Source organism: Schistocerca gregaria, chromosome 9, assembly GCF_023897955.1.
Source record: "Schistocerca gregaria isolate iqSchGreg1 chromosome 9, iqSchGreg1.2, whole genome shotgun sequence".
NCBI classification, from domain to species: domain Eukaryota; kingdom Metazoa; phylum Arthropoda; class Insecta; order Orthoptera; family Acrididae; genus Schistocerca; species Schistocerca gregaria.
In genome coordinates, this window is record NC_064928.1 from 32235971 (window position 1) to 32254874 (window position 18904).

Genomic DNA, 18904 nt, shown 5'->3' on the forward strand with positions numbered 1-18904 from the left:
GATATCAACACATTATGTCTATCCGTTCGTAAGAGGAAGGGTTGTGAACAGTCGGACAGACAGGCAGTTCTGGGGATCTAGTGACGGAGCCGTACAGAAGGCCTTATTTGAAGCCTCGAGACGTGAGCCCAGACGGCGGCGTCGCGTGGAGCCCCGGCGGACCGCGGTCCAGCCGACGAGTGGTGACTGCGTGACGCGGGACCCGCCGCGGCCGGGGCAGACCTTCGGCCCCGCTGATAGCGGAGGGCAGCGCGGGATCTGCCGGCAGATGGCGCAGCATTAGCGCGCGCCGTGAGGCCGGCCAGACATATAAGCGGCCGCCGCGGGCGAGCCGACAGTCGTCAGCCGAGGAGCCGCTGCAGCCATGGACTACTTGCTCAACAGGGTGAGTCGCGGGGCCGCAGCGGCAGCGCGCACTGCGAACCGAGGCACCGCCGGGGTGCGCCGTCTGCAAGGGAGGCGGAGAATGCCCGCTGGTTACCGCGCTCTCGGAACAACGTCTCTGCGTCGTACTTTGGAGGTCGCAGGTTGGCGTCCAGGTCCGCTCGTACGCGTCGCTTTGGAATGCGCCATTACTCCGTGTGTGTGTGTGTGTGTGTGTGTGTTTCCCCTAAACAAAAGTACCGGACGAACAGCAACCACGCTTACGCCAGTTAACACTGCCCCTCACCTGGAGGACAGTTGCCTAATCTGTACCACTTTTCAGATTTTATTTGTGACTGTCTCTATTCGGCCACGTCTTGCTGTGACTCACTCTGGTTACACGGAAAAGGAAGAAAAGAGATAGCACACGTTTCTAATATGTATAGGAACTGCATATACGTCCTAATTTCCTTCTCTCCCGTGTTCCTGCCCACCTTCTACTCCACTTCTGTTAGGGAGAATATACATCGTGTCTCAGCGACATTATTCCACCCATTACCGAGTCCATCAGCACGTGTATGAAACACACTAACAGACGACTTACAACATGCTAATACACAAGGACTGGAAAAGACAGGGGCTTGTACAGTCCCTTTCACTGCTTTATTATTAATTCTCACAGGCCTCGACGTCCAACGAAGGCTCTTGATCCACTTGAACACACTACCTAGATTTTATTTTGTCACTCGTACGCCCCCGGTAGCTGAAGAGTTAATCGATCAACGACGAACTTGAACGGGTGTCTTACGACGTCCACCTCGAGCAGATGCAACGAACAAAAGCGAATAAATTGAGAATTTGAAAATGGTCAGCGTGACGGATTGTCAATCCTCTGGGCCCGGGTTCGATTCCCGCCTGGGTCGGGTAATTTTCTCCGCTCTGGGACTGGGCGTTGTGCTGCCCTCATCATCATATCATCCTCATCGACTGCAGGTCGCCGAAATGACGTCAAATTAAAAGACCGGCACCCGGCGAACGACCTGCCAGACGGGGCGCCCTACCCTTACGATGAAATAAGTAAAGTTCTGTCACTAGCTCTACCTGGCCACGTCTGGTTAAACTGAAAAGAGAGAAAACGGAGAGCTCGAGTATCTAATGTGTGTGGAAACAGGACACACGCTGCGATCTCCTTCTCTCCTCTGTACGTACATCTCCCTCCACCTTCGTCCATACCCCCTTCCCCCTCTCTCTCTCCATCTTCTCCTGCCCCCCCCCCCCCTCCTTTCAGTCCTGGACTCCTGGTATTTTATAAATTAAGAGTCTGTACAAGTAGTCTATTGTTAAGTACATCTGTCAAGAACATTTCGAGATTTTTCGTGATGGCGCTCCAGAAGATATTAAAAAAAAAAACCAGCACGTGTACCCCCGTATTTGAATGCAACGTTGTGTCAATGTTTCAAAGCAATAAATAAAGATCTTCTTGAAACTTAAGATTTTGAACAAACGAACATTTACGTTTTTATTTACAGACACAAAATCATTTAAGCAAGTCCATCCTCAACTGCAGGGTTGTTTTTGGTATCTGATACAAAGAATGGCTTTGTATAAGCTACTTGTCACCGAACATCATCTCTTCACATGTATAAATATGACCTTCCGAGTCGTTTCAGCTTCGTTCAGCAACACTTTGTTCAAATGTGCGTGAATTCCTAAGGGACCAAACTGCTGAGGTAATCGGTACCTAGACCTACACACTACTTATACTAACTTATGCCAAGAACTACACATACAGACACAGACACACACACACATACACACACACACACACACACACACACACACACACACACACACACACACACACACACATGCCCTTGGGAGGACTCGAACCTCCGGCGGGAGGGCCGCGCAATCACTGACATGGCGCCTCCAACCGCGCGGCGACTCCGGGCGGCAGGAAGAACACTTTACAGCGCCCAAAAATTTTAAATGCCCATTTGCATTTTTCTTTTCAGCATGCCCCTGAACTGTTGACTTAGGTACATTTCATATGCGTGCACATTCATTTAATCCGTGATCCCCCATTGAGATATACTGTTATAGGTAAATGCTCCACTTTCATTAACACTTCTCTGTTGCCATACCGTGAAAAAAACTGTTTAATGTACGAGGTGCATTCAAATTCTAAGGCCTCCGATTTTTTTCTAATTAACTACTCACCCGAAATCGATGAAACTGGCGTTACTTCTCGACGTATTCGCCCTGCAGAAGTACACATTTTTCACAACGCTGACGCCATGATTCCACGGCAGCGGCGAAGGCTTCTTTAGGAGCCGGTTTTGACCACTGGAAAATCGCTGAGGCAATAGCAGCACGGCTGGTGAATGTGCGGCCACGGAGAGTGTCTTTCATTGTTGGAAAAAGCTAAAAGTCACTAGGAGCCAGGTCAGGTGAGTAGGGAGCATGAGGAACCACTTCAAAGTTGTTATCAGGAAGAAACTGTTGGCGTAACGTTAGCTCGATGTGCGGGTGCGTTGTCTTGGTGAAACAGAACACGCGCAGCCCTTCCCGGACGTTTTTGTTGCAGTGTAGGAAGGAATTTGTTCTTCAAAACATTTTCGTAGGATGCACCTGCTGCCGTAGTGCCCTTTGGAACGCAATGGGTGAGGATCACGCCCTCGCTGTCCCAGAACACGGACACCATCATTTTTTCAGCACTGGCGGTTACCCGAAGTTTTTTTGGTGGCGGTGAATCTGTGTGCTTTCATTGAGCTGACTGGCGCTTTGTTTCTGGATTGAAAAATGGCATCCACGTCACATCCATTGTCACAACCGACGAAAAGAAAGTCTCATTCATGCTGTCGTTGTGGGTCAACATTGCTTGGCAACATGCCACACGGGCAGCCATGCGGTCGTCCGTCAGCATTCGTGGCACCCACCTGGATGACACTTTTCGCATTTTCAGGTAGTCATGCAGGACTGTGTTCACAGAACCCACAGAAATGCCAACTCTGGAGGCGATCTGTTCAACAGTCATTCGGCGATTCCCCAAAACAATTCTCTCCAGTTTCTTGATCATGTCGTCAGACCGGCTTGTGCGAGCCTAAGGTTGTTTCGGTTTGTTGTCACAGGATGTTCTGCCTTCATTAAACTGTCGCACCCACGAACGCACTTTCGACACATCCATAACTTCATCACCACATGTCTCCTTCAACTGTCCATGAATTTCAATTGGTTTCACACCACGCAAATTCAGAAAACGAATGATTGCACGCTGTTCAAGTAAGGAAAACGTCGCCATTTTAAGTATTTAAAACAGTTCTCATTCTCGCCGCTGGCAGTAAAATTCCATCTGCCGTACGGTGCTGCCATCTCTGGGACGTATTGACAATGAACGCGGCCTCATTTTAAAACAATGCGCATGTTTCTATCTCTTTCCAGTCCGGAGAAAGAAATCGGAGGCCTTAGAACCTGACTGCACCTCGTATAACTCATGATAACTAACGCATTAAAAAATTTCACCACATCTTTCTTTAACATTATCTCGGACTAATAATGCTAAACGCATTTTTAAAGCTCACTATACAAGCAAGTTTCTCAAATTAAACCGGTACAATATCGGAAAGTTACAGCAGTACATCATAGACAACATCGCCATTTTCTCTTTGTTAGTTCCCTGCAAAGAAATCACAACTACAGATTCATGACTGTAAATCAACGTTATTCCATGTCTGTTGATCCATAAATGAAATCTTATAACAACAAACGCGGCCTTCACGCTACCTGTTGCTCAATATACAGAACTCATAACAGGCACCGAGGCTCCGAGAAGCACGGGATTCACGCCGACTTCACTAGATGTTGGTACATAGGAAACTGATGCTCTGTACATCGAAATTAGTTGTTCAATAAAGAAATTTTACCAGCAACTCTTGGCGGAAAGTTATGACGTTCTTGAAATATTTACGAACTGTGGGGATGGCACCTACTTAAAGTATATTAAATCGTTCATCAAAAAGTCAGCAGTTTTTATTGCCGACTGTCTGGATTTCAGCGTGTCAGATATATCAGATGGGAAACTCTGGATTGTCCGGTGTTCTCTTACGCTTGTGTAACAAAGCTGGGGCCAGGTGGAGAGGCGCGGCATGGAGTTGAGCCCCAGTAGAGTTTCGTAGTCTGCACTGGGCCTCTGATGGCGCTCACCGAGTCGGCTGTCGAGCGTCTACACGAGCGTCCACAGCAGTTCACACTTAGGTGTTTGTCAGAAAGTGCGTAGAACCGTTCCGTTCTCGGGCAGCATGCGGGAGAAAAAGGAGCACGCAAGTCTTCCACCGCAAGCTCTGATTTCACACATTTTATTAAGATGATCATTTCTCCCCAGACTTGTGGTGCTCAGCAAAATCTTTTTTGCAATTGGAAGAGAAATTTGGTTATTGACAGTCAGTAACAAAGATCTCTTCGCAACGAATAACTTCTTTATTTTATTGAGTACCATCCCAACTGCCTTATCATATACCGCCGCGCGGGATTAGCCGAGCGGTCTTGGGCGCTGCAGTCCCGGCGGAGGTTCGAGTCCTCCCTCGGGTATGGGTGTCTGTGTTTGTCCTTAGGATTATTTGGGTTAAGTAGTGTGTAAGCTTCGGGACTGATGACCTTAGCAGTTAAGTCCCATAAGATTTCACACACATTTGAACATTTTTTATCATATACCTATTTTGTGATAATAGGAAATGACGTTCCTTTTTTTGAACTTTTTCCATGTCCTCCGTCAGTCATATCTGATACGGATCCCATACCGCACAGCAAAACTCCAGAAGACTAATAAGCTTGGTGAAGGCAGTTTCTTTTATATGTAGCATCCCCTAAGTATTCTGCCAATAAAACTCAATCTTGTGTGTGTATTGTATTTTGTAATAAATCCTGAACCTAGAAACGACGGAGAAGCTGCGTCCCCGCTGCAGCCCTCAGTGGTTCACAACCCCACAACAGGCCACAGCAGTCCACCCACCCCTCCGCCGCCCCACACCGAACATAGGGTTGTTGTGCGGTTCGGCCCCCCGTGGATCCCCCTGGGAACGTCTCATACCAGACGAGTGTAATCCCAAATGTTTTCGTGGTAGAGTAACTTATGGTGTATGCGTATGTGGAGACAGTGTTTGCGCAGTAATCGCCGACAGAGTGTAACTGAGACGGAATAAGGGGAATCAACCCGCATCGTCGAGGTAGATGGAAAACCGCCTCAAAATCCATCCACAGGAGCTCGACACTAATCCACAGAGCGGATTCGTACCCGGGACCGGCACGCCTTCCCGCTCGGGAAGCGGCGCGTTAGACCGCACAGCTAGCCGGGCTGACTCTAACTCAGTCTTTAATTCGCATTCTCTACAAAGTATAACAAATTATGGTTTCAGTTTAAGTTATTCATAATTGTAATAACTAGGTATTTATCTGAATCGACAGCCTTTCACTTTGTATCATTTGTCGTTTAGCTGACCACACATTTTTTATTGTTTAGGATCAGCTGCCACTTTTCACACTGTAATGATATCTTGTCTAAGTCATTTTGTAATTCGTTTCAATCTTCTGATGAAAGGACGGTCAATGGTACAATAATCTGGAAACAAACTAACGTGGCTGCTCATTCTCCTAAATGGTTTATATATATTACAGAGAACAATGGACCCTTAACGTTTCATTGGGGATCCCAACTAAAACTTCGGTTGCAGCAGAGGGCTACCCATCAGGTACCATGAACTCTGACAAATCACGAACCCAGTTGCGCAGCTGTGGTGATACTTCATAGAACCACAATTTTATTAGATACGGTTTCTAGAAGGTTGTCAAATCACTTCTCACAATCCCTAAATATGCAATAAAGTTAAGATCCTCTGTCTATAGCTTGTTGGCGTGGTATCTGTTTAGCTATACAGGAGCACAATGCACTGTTGAATTACACGCTAGCCCCAATGTAGAGCAGCTGCTGACGCTCTTATGATAACACAGACCTTTTGGGGGACATTATTCCTGGTGCGAACTTTCGGTGTAGCATTTATCGATTGAGCCCGATAGGTAAAGAGTTTGTCAAATGTGACACCCAAACACAATGGATTAGGGTTTGTATGGATTATGTGTTCCATAAGACTTCAATCAAATATAGACCTGCTGTTGGCAGTAAGCCTGTCTGCTATTGATACGCATGCTCGAACATTCTGTTCTTTGCCCGTGTTTGCTAGTACGATAGTGCTACCGCAACAATGAAACGCCATGTGTCAATGTCCTTTCATTTTCGTGTCTTGGTTACTAGTGAGTAGGTCATCTGTGTGAGCGAATTTCATACGTGACCGTGAAGAATGAAAGCAATATATTGGTTTAAAATAATGGACGTTAGTGCAGAGTTCTGGGAGTGGATTCGTTGAAGTTCCTTGGTTGTTGATTTCCTTAGGAACGATAACTTGGAAATATCGAACAATGAAGATGTTGTTCAGGAGCTGACATATATTTCTAGGGGGTATGAGTAACTTTAGGAACAGTTCTTGTCGTCAAGCGCAGTCGTAAGCAGCAGCTGAATCAAGAAATACTACAAATGTTTTCAGATCTTCTTGAAAGTCCGCTTCAGTGAGAATGGTGAGGCCAGTCGTCAGTCCCGGCGTTCAAAAACATCTGGAAAAATCTGTAGTGTTGCTCTGTCCGGTTACAGGTCGCGACACCGTTTGCAGAGAAGAGACAGAGTTATGAGAGCAAGCTTTTTTTGGAGAAAACTTTCAAAAATATTCGAAAATATCCGTAGTATTTCTCTATTCAACTGTACCTTACGATACCGTCTGGAGACAAAAAAATAACTGAGCACTATGGGACTTAACATCTGAAGTTATCAGTCCCCTATAACTTAGAACTACTTAAACCTAACTAACCTAAGGACATCCCACACATCCATGCCCTAGGCAGCATTCGAACCTGCGACCGTAGCGGTCGCGCTGTTCTAGACTGAAGCGCCTAGAACCGCTCCGACACACCGGCCGGCCGTTCGGAGACAGACACAGTTCTATGACTCAAGACTTTATTTCAGAACTTTCACTGAAGCAAGCTTGCAAGAAGGCTTGAAAACATCCGTGGTACTTGTTGATCCAACTATGACTTATAAGACTATCTGCAGGGAGGGACTGCTGCTGAAGTTAGTGACGTCAGTATTTTGCTGGAGAGGCATAGCCCATCTCAGATCTCTTCCGTATAGCGTTTGAAATTTCTTCCACAGTAAGTCCTGCCTTGATGTGTGTACACTGAGGAACTGAGGAAACGAGAGTCCCGGGACGCCCCTCATACCGTGCCGGAGCTCCTGTTCCCGGCGCAGTGCAGCAACTCGACGAGCCGCTGGGAGTGTCCTGTCCTGCACAAATACTACCTCTACTGCCGTCCATAAGAGCCAAAGCGTTGCCGGTGCAGGATTTTGTGCTCCAACTGAACTCTCGATTACGTCCCGTAAATGTTCGATGGGATTCATGTCGGGCGATTTGGGTGGCCGAATCAGTCACTCGAATTGTTCGGAATGTTGTTCAAACAAATCGCAAAGAATTGTGGTTGTGTGACATGGGAACGTAAAGTCCGTGAATGGCTGCAAGTGGCCTCCAAGTAACCGAACATAACAATTCCCAGTCAATGATCGCTTCACTTCGGTCCGCCGGCCGCGGTGGTCTCGCGGTTCTAGGCGCGCAGTCCGGAACCGTGAGACTGCTACGGTCGCAGGTTCGAATCCTGCCTCGGGCATGGCTGTGTGTGATGTCCTTAGGTTAGTTAGGTTTAAGTAGTTCTAAGTTCTAGGGGACTGATGACCACAGCAGTTGAGTCCCATAGTGCTCAGAGCCATTTGAACCTTTTTCACTTCGGTCCACGTAAGCACAGCCCACACCACCGTAGAGCCACCACCAGCTTGCACAGTTGACAACCTAGGTCCATGGCTTCGCATGCTCTGCGCCACATTCGAACGCTGCAATCAGGTCTTACCGACTGAAATCGGGTCTCCTCTGACCAGGCCACGGTTTTCCATTCGCCTAGGGCCCAACCGATCCGGTCACGAGCCCAGAAGAGGCGCTGCAGGTGATGTGCTGCTAGCAAAGGCACTCGCGTCGGTCGTCTGCTGCCACAGCCAATACCGAGCAGATTAAAACAGTGTGCCAGACCGAGACTCGAACTCCGCACCTTTGCCTTTCGCGGGCAAGTGCTCTCTCAGACGGTAGAGTACTTGCAAACGTCCCGACGTCGAGTCTCGGTCCGGCACACAGTTTTAATCTCCCAGGAAGTTTCAACACGTAAGAGAGTTTGACTTTCCCGCACTGGTGCACAACGCAAATAGCCGAGATAATATAACTCGTCAGCTTGCTGAGCAAAGAAAGTGAAACACAAGGAAAATCCACACCGATCATTCAGTCAACTGTTTTCGTTTGAAGATCTGTGTGAGTATCAAGTACCCCGACAAAGAGAAAGTACAAATTCTACTCGTATATGAAGAATGTAAGTTTTCATTTTCCTTGCGTTTCTATTTTTTTTTTTTTTTTTTTTTTTTTTTACTGCCAGCTCCAGCAAGTCGACGACTTACGTTTCTGTGGATACCTACACCTCGTATTAGAACAGGAAAGTTAAAGTCAGTTCCCTGTTAGGTGTTTAACAGCGCCATGTTTAAGTAAATGGTTCACTATGATACATGTTAGAACAGGTTTTGAGGAGAAGAAGTGGATTACCGAATAAAAAAATATACGGTACATTTTTTTTTAAATCACATCTTCATAACGAACAAAGTCGCAAAAGAGGCAGCTATGCTCATAATGGCCTCCTAAACAGCATTTGCTTCACAGATTTTCTTATTTTGCTCCTGGACAAAAATTTGTTTGGGGTGCTCGAGGTAAATAGGCCACCGTGTGTACTTGATATGCCAAGAAAATGTCACCAAATTTTAGGGACAAGTTCCTTACACAGAAATAAGTTTAAAAAAATGTGTAGTAAATATGGACTTCGATATTATGAAACAGATATCTTCTACTGCGAGGTATTTGCAAAATGTCTAGTAAACATAGGGTCCAAATTCATACTTTAAGAGCTTTGAGCACTTTTTCACCTTCCCCATTGAGAAACTCATCTCTTCTACCGAAGAACTGTTCATAGCTCCTAAAGTACGCGGTTTAGAGCCCGTGTGCACTAGACGTTTTTTCCTTGTTTTGATTCATGCTACTGTGGTGAATATGATCTATGTTCCACTGGAGACGCTCATTCTGGCGAAAGATGTGTCTCTTACAAACATTGTTCGTCGTGTGAAAAATGTAGTGTGCGCGCCCCGGTCACTGATGAGTGCAGTGGCGTACGGACTGTGCGGAGGTTCGAGTCCTGCCTCGGGCATGCATGTGTGTGTTTGTCCTTAGGACAACTTAGGTTAAGTAGTGTGTAAGCTTAACGACTGATGACCTCAGCAGTTAAGTCCCATAAGATTTCACACACATTTGAACATTTTTATTTGCAGTGGCGTAACACTGCAGAGGCAGACCGCGGCAGCACTTGCCACAAGCGGACGTTTTTGCCTCGCTGACGGCCCTTGAGGGCGCCACGAACACCTCAGAGAAAACATATTACAATGCAGACGCTCGAGACAAATGAAGACTGTACATCATTACGTGTGGTCAGACGTACTGAATGATGTATCTGAAGTTATGCATTATTGGTAATTGGATCTGTCTTCACAGTTAACTTACATAGCTAAAACAACACAGAAGATTATCGTTGAGGATGTGTTCATCATTTAATAGCTGGTAATAGAGACTCTCTTACAGCAGCACCCTGCCTTGGGAGGGAGTCTAGGAGAATCAGTTCGCTCACGGAGTACCCAGACCGCGAGACCAAACAAAAAGGAGAGCAGAGAAAGGTAACCTAAGCCGCATCAAACTGATAGAACCACCACCCACGCAGTCTTCTATGATTAGGTCAAGCCACGACACACAACATACACGAAACACAGCACTACCTCCTCCCGAAATACTAAAAGCAAACAGCTTACAATAGAAGCGATGTGTTTTATAGTATCGAAGATGAACAAGTTTTCGTATCTCTTGCGGTATGTAGTTTAGAGCCCTTGTGTAACAGATATTTTTTCTTGTTTTGGTATAAATAACCTTTCCCTAAATTTTTCCGGCTTTTTTTTTACCCCTGTCACAGAGGGAATGAAATTACAATAAATGAAAGAAACAAAACGCATTCTAATATTGCATGCAGAAGTACAGAGCCCCGACCTTGTTTTGAAGACACGCCAGCTCACACAGCACATGTGTGGTGTTACGTACGGTCTGGAGCAAACGCGCACGGTTAACCGTCGCCGGGTCGCTCGCTACGTGACGGCGTAACTTGTACAGCGCGAATAGGCAGATAGCAGAGTGACGTAAGGAGGCCATGTTGCGATGTTGTGTCCGCTATCGAGCGGCCTCGACACGAACGAGTGCAGATTACGTAAAGTAGCCTCCCGTTTGTCCGGCTGTAAGAGGCGGACTCAAGAATCTGAACGACGTTCTGTGCCAACATTTAAAACTTATGTAGGTGGCGCAGCTCCGACTTCCAAACATTACCTAACCCATTCACGCTTTTTGCAAGCTATAATCTGATTATCCGTCCTCTGCCAACAAAAACAAACAGGTGTAGGTGTTCTTTATAAGCCTGCGTCGCACCGTACTTTACGTCTGGACAGACTGCGCAATAGGGCGCAATTAGAAGGAGGTAGTATTCTAACTATGAGAGCCGGCCGCGGTGGTCTCGCGGTTCTAGGCGCTCAGTCCGGAACCGCGGGACTGCTACGGTCGCAGGTTCGAATCCTGCCTCGGGCATGGATGTGTGTGATGTCCTTAGGTTAGTTACGTTTAAGTAGTTCTAAGTTCTAGGCGACTGATGACCACAGATGTTAAATCCCATAGTGCTCAGAGCAATTTTTTCCTATGAGAGTACAAAGTTAGTAAGGAACAACACTTTAAGCATCCTTCATACCTCCTGCCCAATGTCGTGTAACACCTGTGAACTGTATTTATACTCGTATTTGTGGTTGTTCCTTACCGTGTCTTTGAATGTTTTCTTGTTTTGAAAATGAGAATATCAGTGAATCATCAACAAACAACAAAAATGTTTTTCTTGGAGATGTGCACCGTTAATGCAACTAAATGAAAGGCTGTTTTTTCTCTGCCATAAGCATTTCGCATGTGTATAAGAGTTACATTATATAATGGTTCCAGATAAGCTGCTGTATTACAGTTTTCTGTTATTCTCTTGTTAGGTGAGAAACAAATTTTTGCAGCGCTGCTTTTATAAGATTAAATTACTGTTTGGTTCTACTTACGATTTTAGGCTTTAGTTATTCCACATGTGCCGCTCCACGTTAGCTGACCGGCCTGTACCAGGGTGTCCGACTTTCATTGTTTTCGAACGCATTCCCAACGAGAGGGCACGGCCGATTTCCTTCCCCATCCTTCCCTCACCCGAGCTTGCGCTCCCTCTGTAATGGCCTCGTTGTCGATGGGACGTTAAACAACACTAACCTAACCTAACAGCCATTCACGTTCACAAACAACGATGGATTTTTTATGGATGACAATGCACCATGTCATTTCTACAATTGTTCGCGATTGGTTTGAAGAACAATCTGGACAATTCGACCGAATGGTTTGACCAGCCAGATCGACCAACGTGAATCCCATCGAACATTTATGGAACATAATCGAGAGGTCAGTTGGTGGACAAAATCCTGCACCGGCAACACCCCCGCAATTACGGACGGCTGTCGGGGCAGCGCGGCTCAATATCTCTGCAGGAGACTCCCAGCGACTTGTTGACTCCACGCCATGTGGAGTCACTGCGCCACGTCGAGCAAAATGGAGTCCGACACGATGGAGGAGCGACCGCGGCACTCTGGGTGTCCCAACCAGAGCCCACGTGCATATCTGTGAAGTGAGTGCGAGAGGAAGCGGAAAGTATCCGGACAGAGGGGCAGCAAGGGAAAGTTACGTCAGGTGATGTTTAGTGGCAAGGAATGTGTAAGTCTTGCGTTTCGTTTCTCGTATTTATGTTAAAAGTACAGCCACTTGAGCCCAGTAGCCCATTCAGAATTATGCTTTCCGTCATTTTCCAAAATCGTTCCGCTGCGTGGTTTAGTGCGCCTTGACACGGTTCGCACGGCTCGCCGTCGAAGGTTCGAGTCCTCCCTCGGGCATGGATGAGTGTCTTGTCCTTGGCGTAAGTTACGTTAAGTTAGATTAAGTAGTGTGTAACCCTAGGAACCCGATTCCATAGGAATTTACCACCACCACCAAAATCGCTCCAGGAAAATGCCGGAATGGTTCCCTTGTAAGAACACGGACGATTTCCTCCCGAGTTTTCGCTCAGCCTCTAATGACTTCGCTGTCGACGGGATATCAAAAAGTAATCCTCCTTCGTTCTTTCTTTTGAACTATTATGACAAGTAATACTGTCATTACAAACTGTCAACTTTTTATCTGTGTGGGACTCCCTCCTTACAAACGTGGATTAGTCGCGACCCCCAATGGAGGAAATGAGAAACAGCAACGGTTAATCTCAAATTTGTGAGCGACGTGGCGTTAGAGCAAAAGGCGAGCGCTTTCCGCACGAGCAGGTGTCCGCTGGGAGAGAGAGAAACATTCCAGTAAAGCAGACGAAATTTACGTCTTTAGCTGCCATCATCTTTACTCGAGATCGAAAGTCGCCCAACTTCCACTTACATTACACATCATGAGTCCGTAGGTGTAATAGTGAGAAGCGATAAGCGAGCATTAGGAAAGGCGAGTAGAAGGTAGATTTGTTGGCAGGTGTAATAAGCCCGTACGCTTTTGGGGGCGTTTTTCAGCTGACATATCATCGCCATAAGATAGAAGGTGAGACTCTGAACAGCTACCGTTCACCTACATGGGAACTGGGTGTCAATGAACTCTAAGAATCGCACGAAAATGTTATCAGAATATACATCGCTCGTCACAAGAATTGTGGTATGAGCCAATTGCGTGCAAAAGTGACCGTCCTACCGTAAAAGCCGTTTCAATGGTCACCTGTTTCAGGTCTAAGAGAACACCCAAATTCACGCATATTTTATTGTCATGTTTTATTGCTGTACTTCCTTCTGCTTAAAACAATCAAGCTTCTCCGCAGGTATTCTGCCTTTAAAGTGCAGGTCTGGGATTTCAATGCAGCGGTTAAAACAGAGCAGAACAGAGTGATTTGCACATATGCGCCGGCCGTAGTGGCCGAGCGGTTCTAGGCGCTTCAGACTGGAACCGCGCGACAGATACGGTCGCAGGTTCGAATTCTGCCTCGGGCATGGATGTGTGTGACGTCCTTAGGTTAGTTAGGTTTAAGTAGTTCTAAGTGACTGATGACCTCAGATGTTAAGTCCCATAGTGCTCACGTATGACTGAAGCCACGTTTTCACATCCATCATTTCTCCATTCAAATAGTCCAATATCAAACATCGCATTAATTACATTTTCAAACGATGGTATTTTCTTTTGGTGTATCAGTGTCATAACGTGCCTTTTGCCACTCGTAGCGCAACTTGGAGCTGTACTTCGGTGCAGAAAGTTGATTGTTTAGTACAGAGTGAAGTTTGAGAATGAAATGACGATCGTGCAACTTGTGATTTTTCACACAGCAGTCTTTGAGTGTAACATTATTTACCACAGACCTTCAATCTACATTCCAATTGTTAGCGCAGGAATAATATATCGCTATCGAATGGCGCTAAAAGACAACATTTCGTTCTGCGTGCGTATGGCTAAATAGCACTGCCTTAGGGACGAGCGATTTATGTATTCTAAGCGCTTCTGAGCGTCCAAGGTCACGTTCTTCCCTGGGAAGTTGTAAGTGAACAATGTTACGAATTTCCTGACATAAACGTGCTGATAGTTGCCGTATTGAGTCACCGATTTAGTTTCTGTCGAACTGTATCTAATGATCAGTAGAATATGAGTGATATGAATAAAACTGGAGAAATCATCAATCTTCCTGTCAGACAGGTAGTAGCAGTCAGCTGTTAAATATGATGGAGAGTTGCTCACTTGGCATGTGTCTCATCGTCTAAGCGAGAAATTTAAAGAAACAAGGACAGAGGGAAACAATGATAGCGAGTAAAATATTTTAATTTGAGTTCACATAAACTCAGTCCTAACAGGCCTTGAAGTCTCAACGGTACCGACCGACCGCCGTGTCATCACAAGCTCACAGGCGTCACTGGATGTGGATACGGAGGGGCACGTGGTCTGCACACCGCTCTCCTGGCCGCATGTCAGTTTTCATGACCGGAGCCGCTACTTCTCAATCAAGTAGATCCTCAATTTGCCTCACAAGGGCTTAGCACACCCCACTTGCCAACAGCTCTCGGCAGACCGGATTGTCACCCAGCCAATGTGTGTGTGTGTGTGTGTGTGTGTGTGTGTGTGTGTGTGTGTGTGTGTGTGTTTGTTTATATGCAATTTTTTCTTTAGTTTTACTTGTACAAAACATATTAAAATACATGAATACCATAGTGAATTAGGTGGTCCACTTATAGTGACCGGGCCAAATATCTCACGAAATAAGCATCAAACGAAAAAACTACAATGAACGAAACTCGTCTAGCTTGAAGGGGGAAACCAGATGTCGCTATGGTTGGCCCGCTAGATGGCGCGATAGCGCTACCATAGGTCAAACGGATATCAACTGCGTATTTTTATATATATGGTAATCAGGTAGATTTGCTTGTATTTTAATATGTTATTGTACAAGTAAAACTAAAAAAAAATTCATATAAACAGAGGTCCGCAAATGTTTAGTTACGGAGTTAAAGCTAATAAAAGATTTTGCCTGTGTAACTTCGCTAATATGAAGCCATCGCAAAACTGTTCGAGGTTAAAGTAAAGCACAATTTCCATTTATTTTGTTGTTATTTGTCTGGTGAATCTAATAAAACACGTCCCAGACGTGTATCTGCAGCAGTTTTCCAGAATATCCAGCGAAGCGAGAAGTAATTTCGTAAAATTTTTAATTTATTAACTATTTGGCCCAATTTGTCTTTTAAATTCCAGTCAACTGCACAAAGTTTTCAACAGAAGTTGTAGAGAATTTAATTTTGGAAAACTGATGATAATAACATTAACTGAAACTTTATGAAAGTGTCAGATAATCTGCTTTTATGAATACCATAGCACAAGTGAATTCATGTTAAACTGGAAAAAACAAAACTCTGTTAAGGACGTTGTCCAGTGTGCGTACAGTTTCACAATACATCCAAAATAGATGTTCCAAAATGTCTACTCCGAGTTCAATGCATTTAGCTGTATGTGTATGAACAGATTTTGTTGCTCGTTTCAGTTTGACAAAGTTGTTCTTAATTTCGTCTATTGCATTCATAAACCGAGCAATTAGTGCCTCACGTGCATTGACTTTGTCCTAATAAACTATGTCTTTCATCCATCCCCACACACAAATATCCATTGGTGTTAAATCGGGCGATCTGGGTGGCCACAGACGTGTAGCACCACGACCAATCCATTTCTGGAGAAAATGTTCATTTAAATGTGTTGGTGAAATGTGCAGGTGCGCCGTCTTATTGAAAATACAGTTGCATTCGCGTAGCAAGTGGAACATCTTCGAGCAAGCGGGGCATTTCTTCTTGAAGGAACTGTAAGTATGTCTCGCCAGTTAGACGTCCTGGGAAAATGAATGGTTCAATAAAGTGTATGTTGATTACACCACACCACACATTTGTGCAAAATCGCTGCTGCGAATTGTGTTGGACTATTGCATGTGGGTTTGCTTCAGACCACACGGGCTCGTTATGTAAATTGTTTATATCATCTCGAGTAAATTATGCCTCGTCAGTAAATAAAATGTATTTGTGTAACTGCCGATTAGTATTCAACCAGCTGCACAACTCCAAGCGAAGGGAAGGATCACTCGGATGTGGTTGTTTGTGGTAGGGATACAGGTTACTGTACTTCAGTGCACGCCATACTTTAGATTGAAAAATGCCTAATCGTTGAGAGATACGTCGTGTGCTCGTACCCGGGCTACGTTAAACAGCATCCGTAATATCCTCATCATCTTCTTCACGTATGGAGCACCCGTACTGATTATGAAAGCTAGGTAGACAACCCGTCTCCCGTAACGTTCTAAATACTCCACTAATGGTTCGTGCATTCGGAATCCTCCGAGTTGGATAACGTACGCGATATTCGTTAGCTGTAGCCGGCCGTAGCATTACTATCACATTTGCCATAAATATACACCATATCGGCATATTCCTCTGTCGTAAATTTGAAAGGCATCCCTATTTCATAAATAATCTACAAACTACTACAGTTACCATGTGGTATCACTTAAATACACTGTTTTATTTTGTTCTTTCACAGAACAATACAGAAAATAACTCGTTTCAAGGTTAGGAAACGACTGAAACAACTCACTAACGGTTGCCAACAATGTCATATACGTTTCTACATTCTTAATAGGAAGTAAACAAATTCAGTTGCATAAGAATCTTTGCTTTCTGGATGTACTGGAAAACTACTGCAACTACATGTCTGTCACATGTTTTATTATATTCACCAGACGAAAAACCACAAAATAAACAAAAGTCATGCTTTACTTTAACCTCGTACAATGTCTGTCACATGTTTTATTATATTCACCAGACGAAAAACCACAAAATAAACAAAAGTCAAGCTTTACTTTAACCTCGTACGGTTTTGCGATGGCTACATATTAGCGAAGTTGCTAAATTTCAGGTAAAATCTTTTATTAGAAGTAATTACGTAACTAAACATTTGCGGACCTATGTTCATATGAAATCTCACTTTAGTTTTACTTGTAGAACAACATATTAAAATATTTGATATATATATGCCGACTAAATCCTACGTAAGCGCTATATTGGAAAAAATCTCTTAGTACCACATCTCTTGTTGCGAGTATCGTATAAAACGACGTATTTTTTGTTAGTTTCGGAGTATACATCGGTTATAGCATCCAATGTTCATTTTTGTTTTTACGCATTTGGGGATTATTAACAACAATGTAAACTCCTGTTTTCTGTAGATCTTTCGTTTCAAATCGGTTTGTCTGTTAAGCACTCAATGCATCGCCTTTAAAGACGTCACAGTAAAGAGGAAGGATGTAATATTCAAAAAAAAAGTCACACATAACGGGGTGATTAGAAAACGAGGAATCAGTGGGCACCATCGCAGTGAGTGTCTGTTACTCAACGGTTTCTACAATTTGGAAGTACAGAGAGAAAGCTTAGCCTCTTTTCGAATAAAGTTCGTTAAAAACCAAGCGGGTAAGATCATCTGAGCACAAAGGACTTGAAGTATTACTTACATGGTTTATGCCGCAAAGATAAAACAATGTGACGATCAATGGACCTATTATTCAAGCGAAAGTCAGTGAATTTGCGCGTCTGTTTAAAAATCTGAAATTACAGTTGTTCTTCATCTTGGATACGTTTCCGACCTCACCTCGACATTATCACCGGGAAAATTGTGGTGCACACCTGACGGTGTGACAGACGAGTTGCTGACTTAAGAAGTGGCCAGTTTTCTCTGAGGGCTACGAACCAGATAATGCATTCAATGCAGATGGAACTGTCTTGTTTTACAACATGACTCCAGATAAAACATAGAAATTTAAGGGTGAACGGTACTAGGTGCAAAAATATCTAAGGATCACAGTTATGGCTACTGCAAATAATTGTGACACGATCTTGCGAAGAAAAGCTTTTTCTGATCGAAAATTGAGAAAATCTAGCTTATTAAAACGTTTCACTCTGTACCTGTCATTTGTGAAAACAATGCAAGATCCTGGATGACCTGATATATCTGAAAAGTGGTTGCCGGTCTGGTATACTCAGCTGGAATAAAAGACAAACCATTATCCTCGTCGATAATTCCCCGGCTCATGCAGTAGTCGAGAATCTGCAGCGGGTAAATCTTGTGTTTTACCTCCATACGACACTCAAGTTCAACAACATAGGGATCAGTGAGTTGTAAAATTTCCGAAAATGCAGTTCAGCAGACTTCACGTGATGAAGATGTTACAAAAAATGGAATGAGGTAAAGAAACAGTTTTTAATGTTCTTCATGCAATTTTAGTAATATCGGAAGCATGGGAAAGTGTCACTCAAAAGATGATTGCCAATTGCTTCAAACATGCAGCATTTATAGATCCTTCTTCACCATCTCAAAGTGAAGGCGACACGTTTCAGTAACAGGTGATGGTGAAGATGCACATGACATTCCTCTGGCGGAATTAGTCCAAGAACTTTGTCCATCATTGTCACCTTGTGAAATAGAGGACTTGGCCCAGGTAGACAACAATGCTACAGTGTACGCCTCAAGAAGTGTAGATTATTAAAAAAAAAAAAAAAAAGGGTTCAGATGGCTCTGAGCGCTATGGGACTCAACTTCTGAGGTCATCAATCCCCTAGAACTTAGAACTACTTAAACCTAACTAAGCTAAGGACATCACACACATTCATGCCCGA

At 44.6% G+C, this 18904-nt stretch overlaps 1 protein-coding gene across 1 annotated transcript in view; it reads left to right on the top strand.

The window, feature by feature from the left end:
- Positions 1-225: 225 nt before the first annotated feature.
- The window catches only part of LOC126291591 (UTP--glucose-1-phosphate uridylyltransferase-like), an 84404-nt gene continuing 65725 nt past the window's right edge, over positions 226-18904 (top strand). Inside the window, exon 1 of the mRNA XM_049985128.1 lies at positions 226-385. Coding sequence (XP_049841085.1) covers positions 365-385 — 21 coding nt within the window. The 5' untranslated portion in view covers positions 226-364. The remainder of the gene's footprint in view (positions 386-18904) is intronic.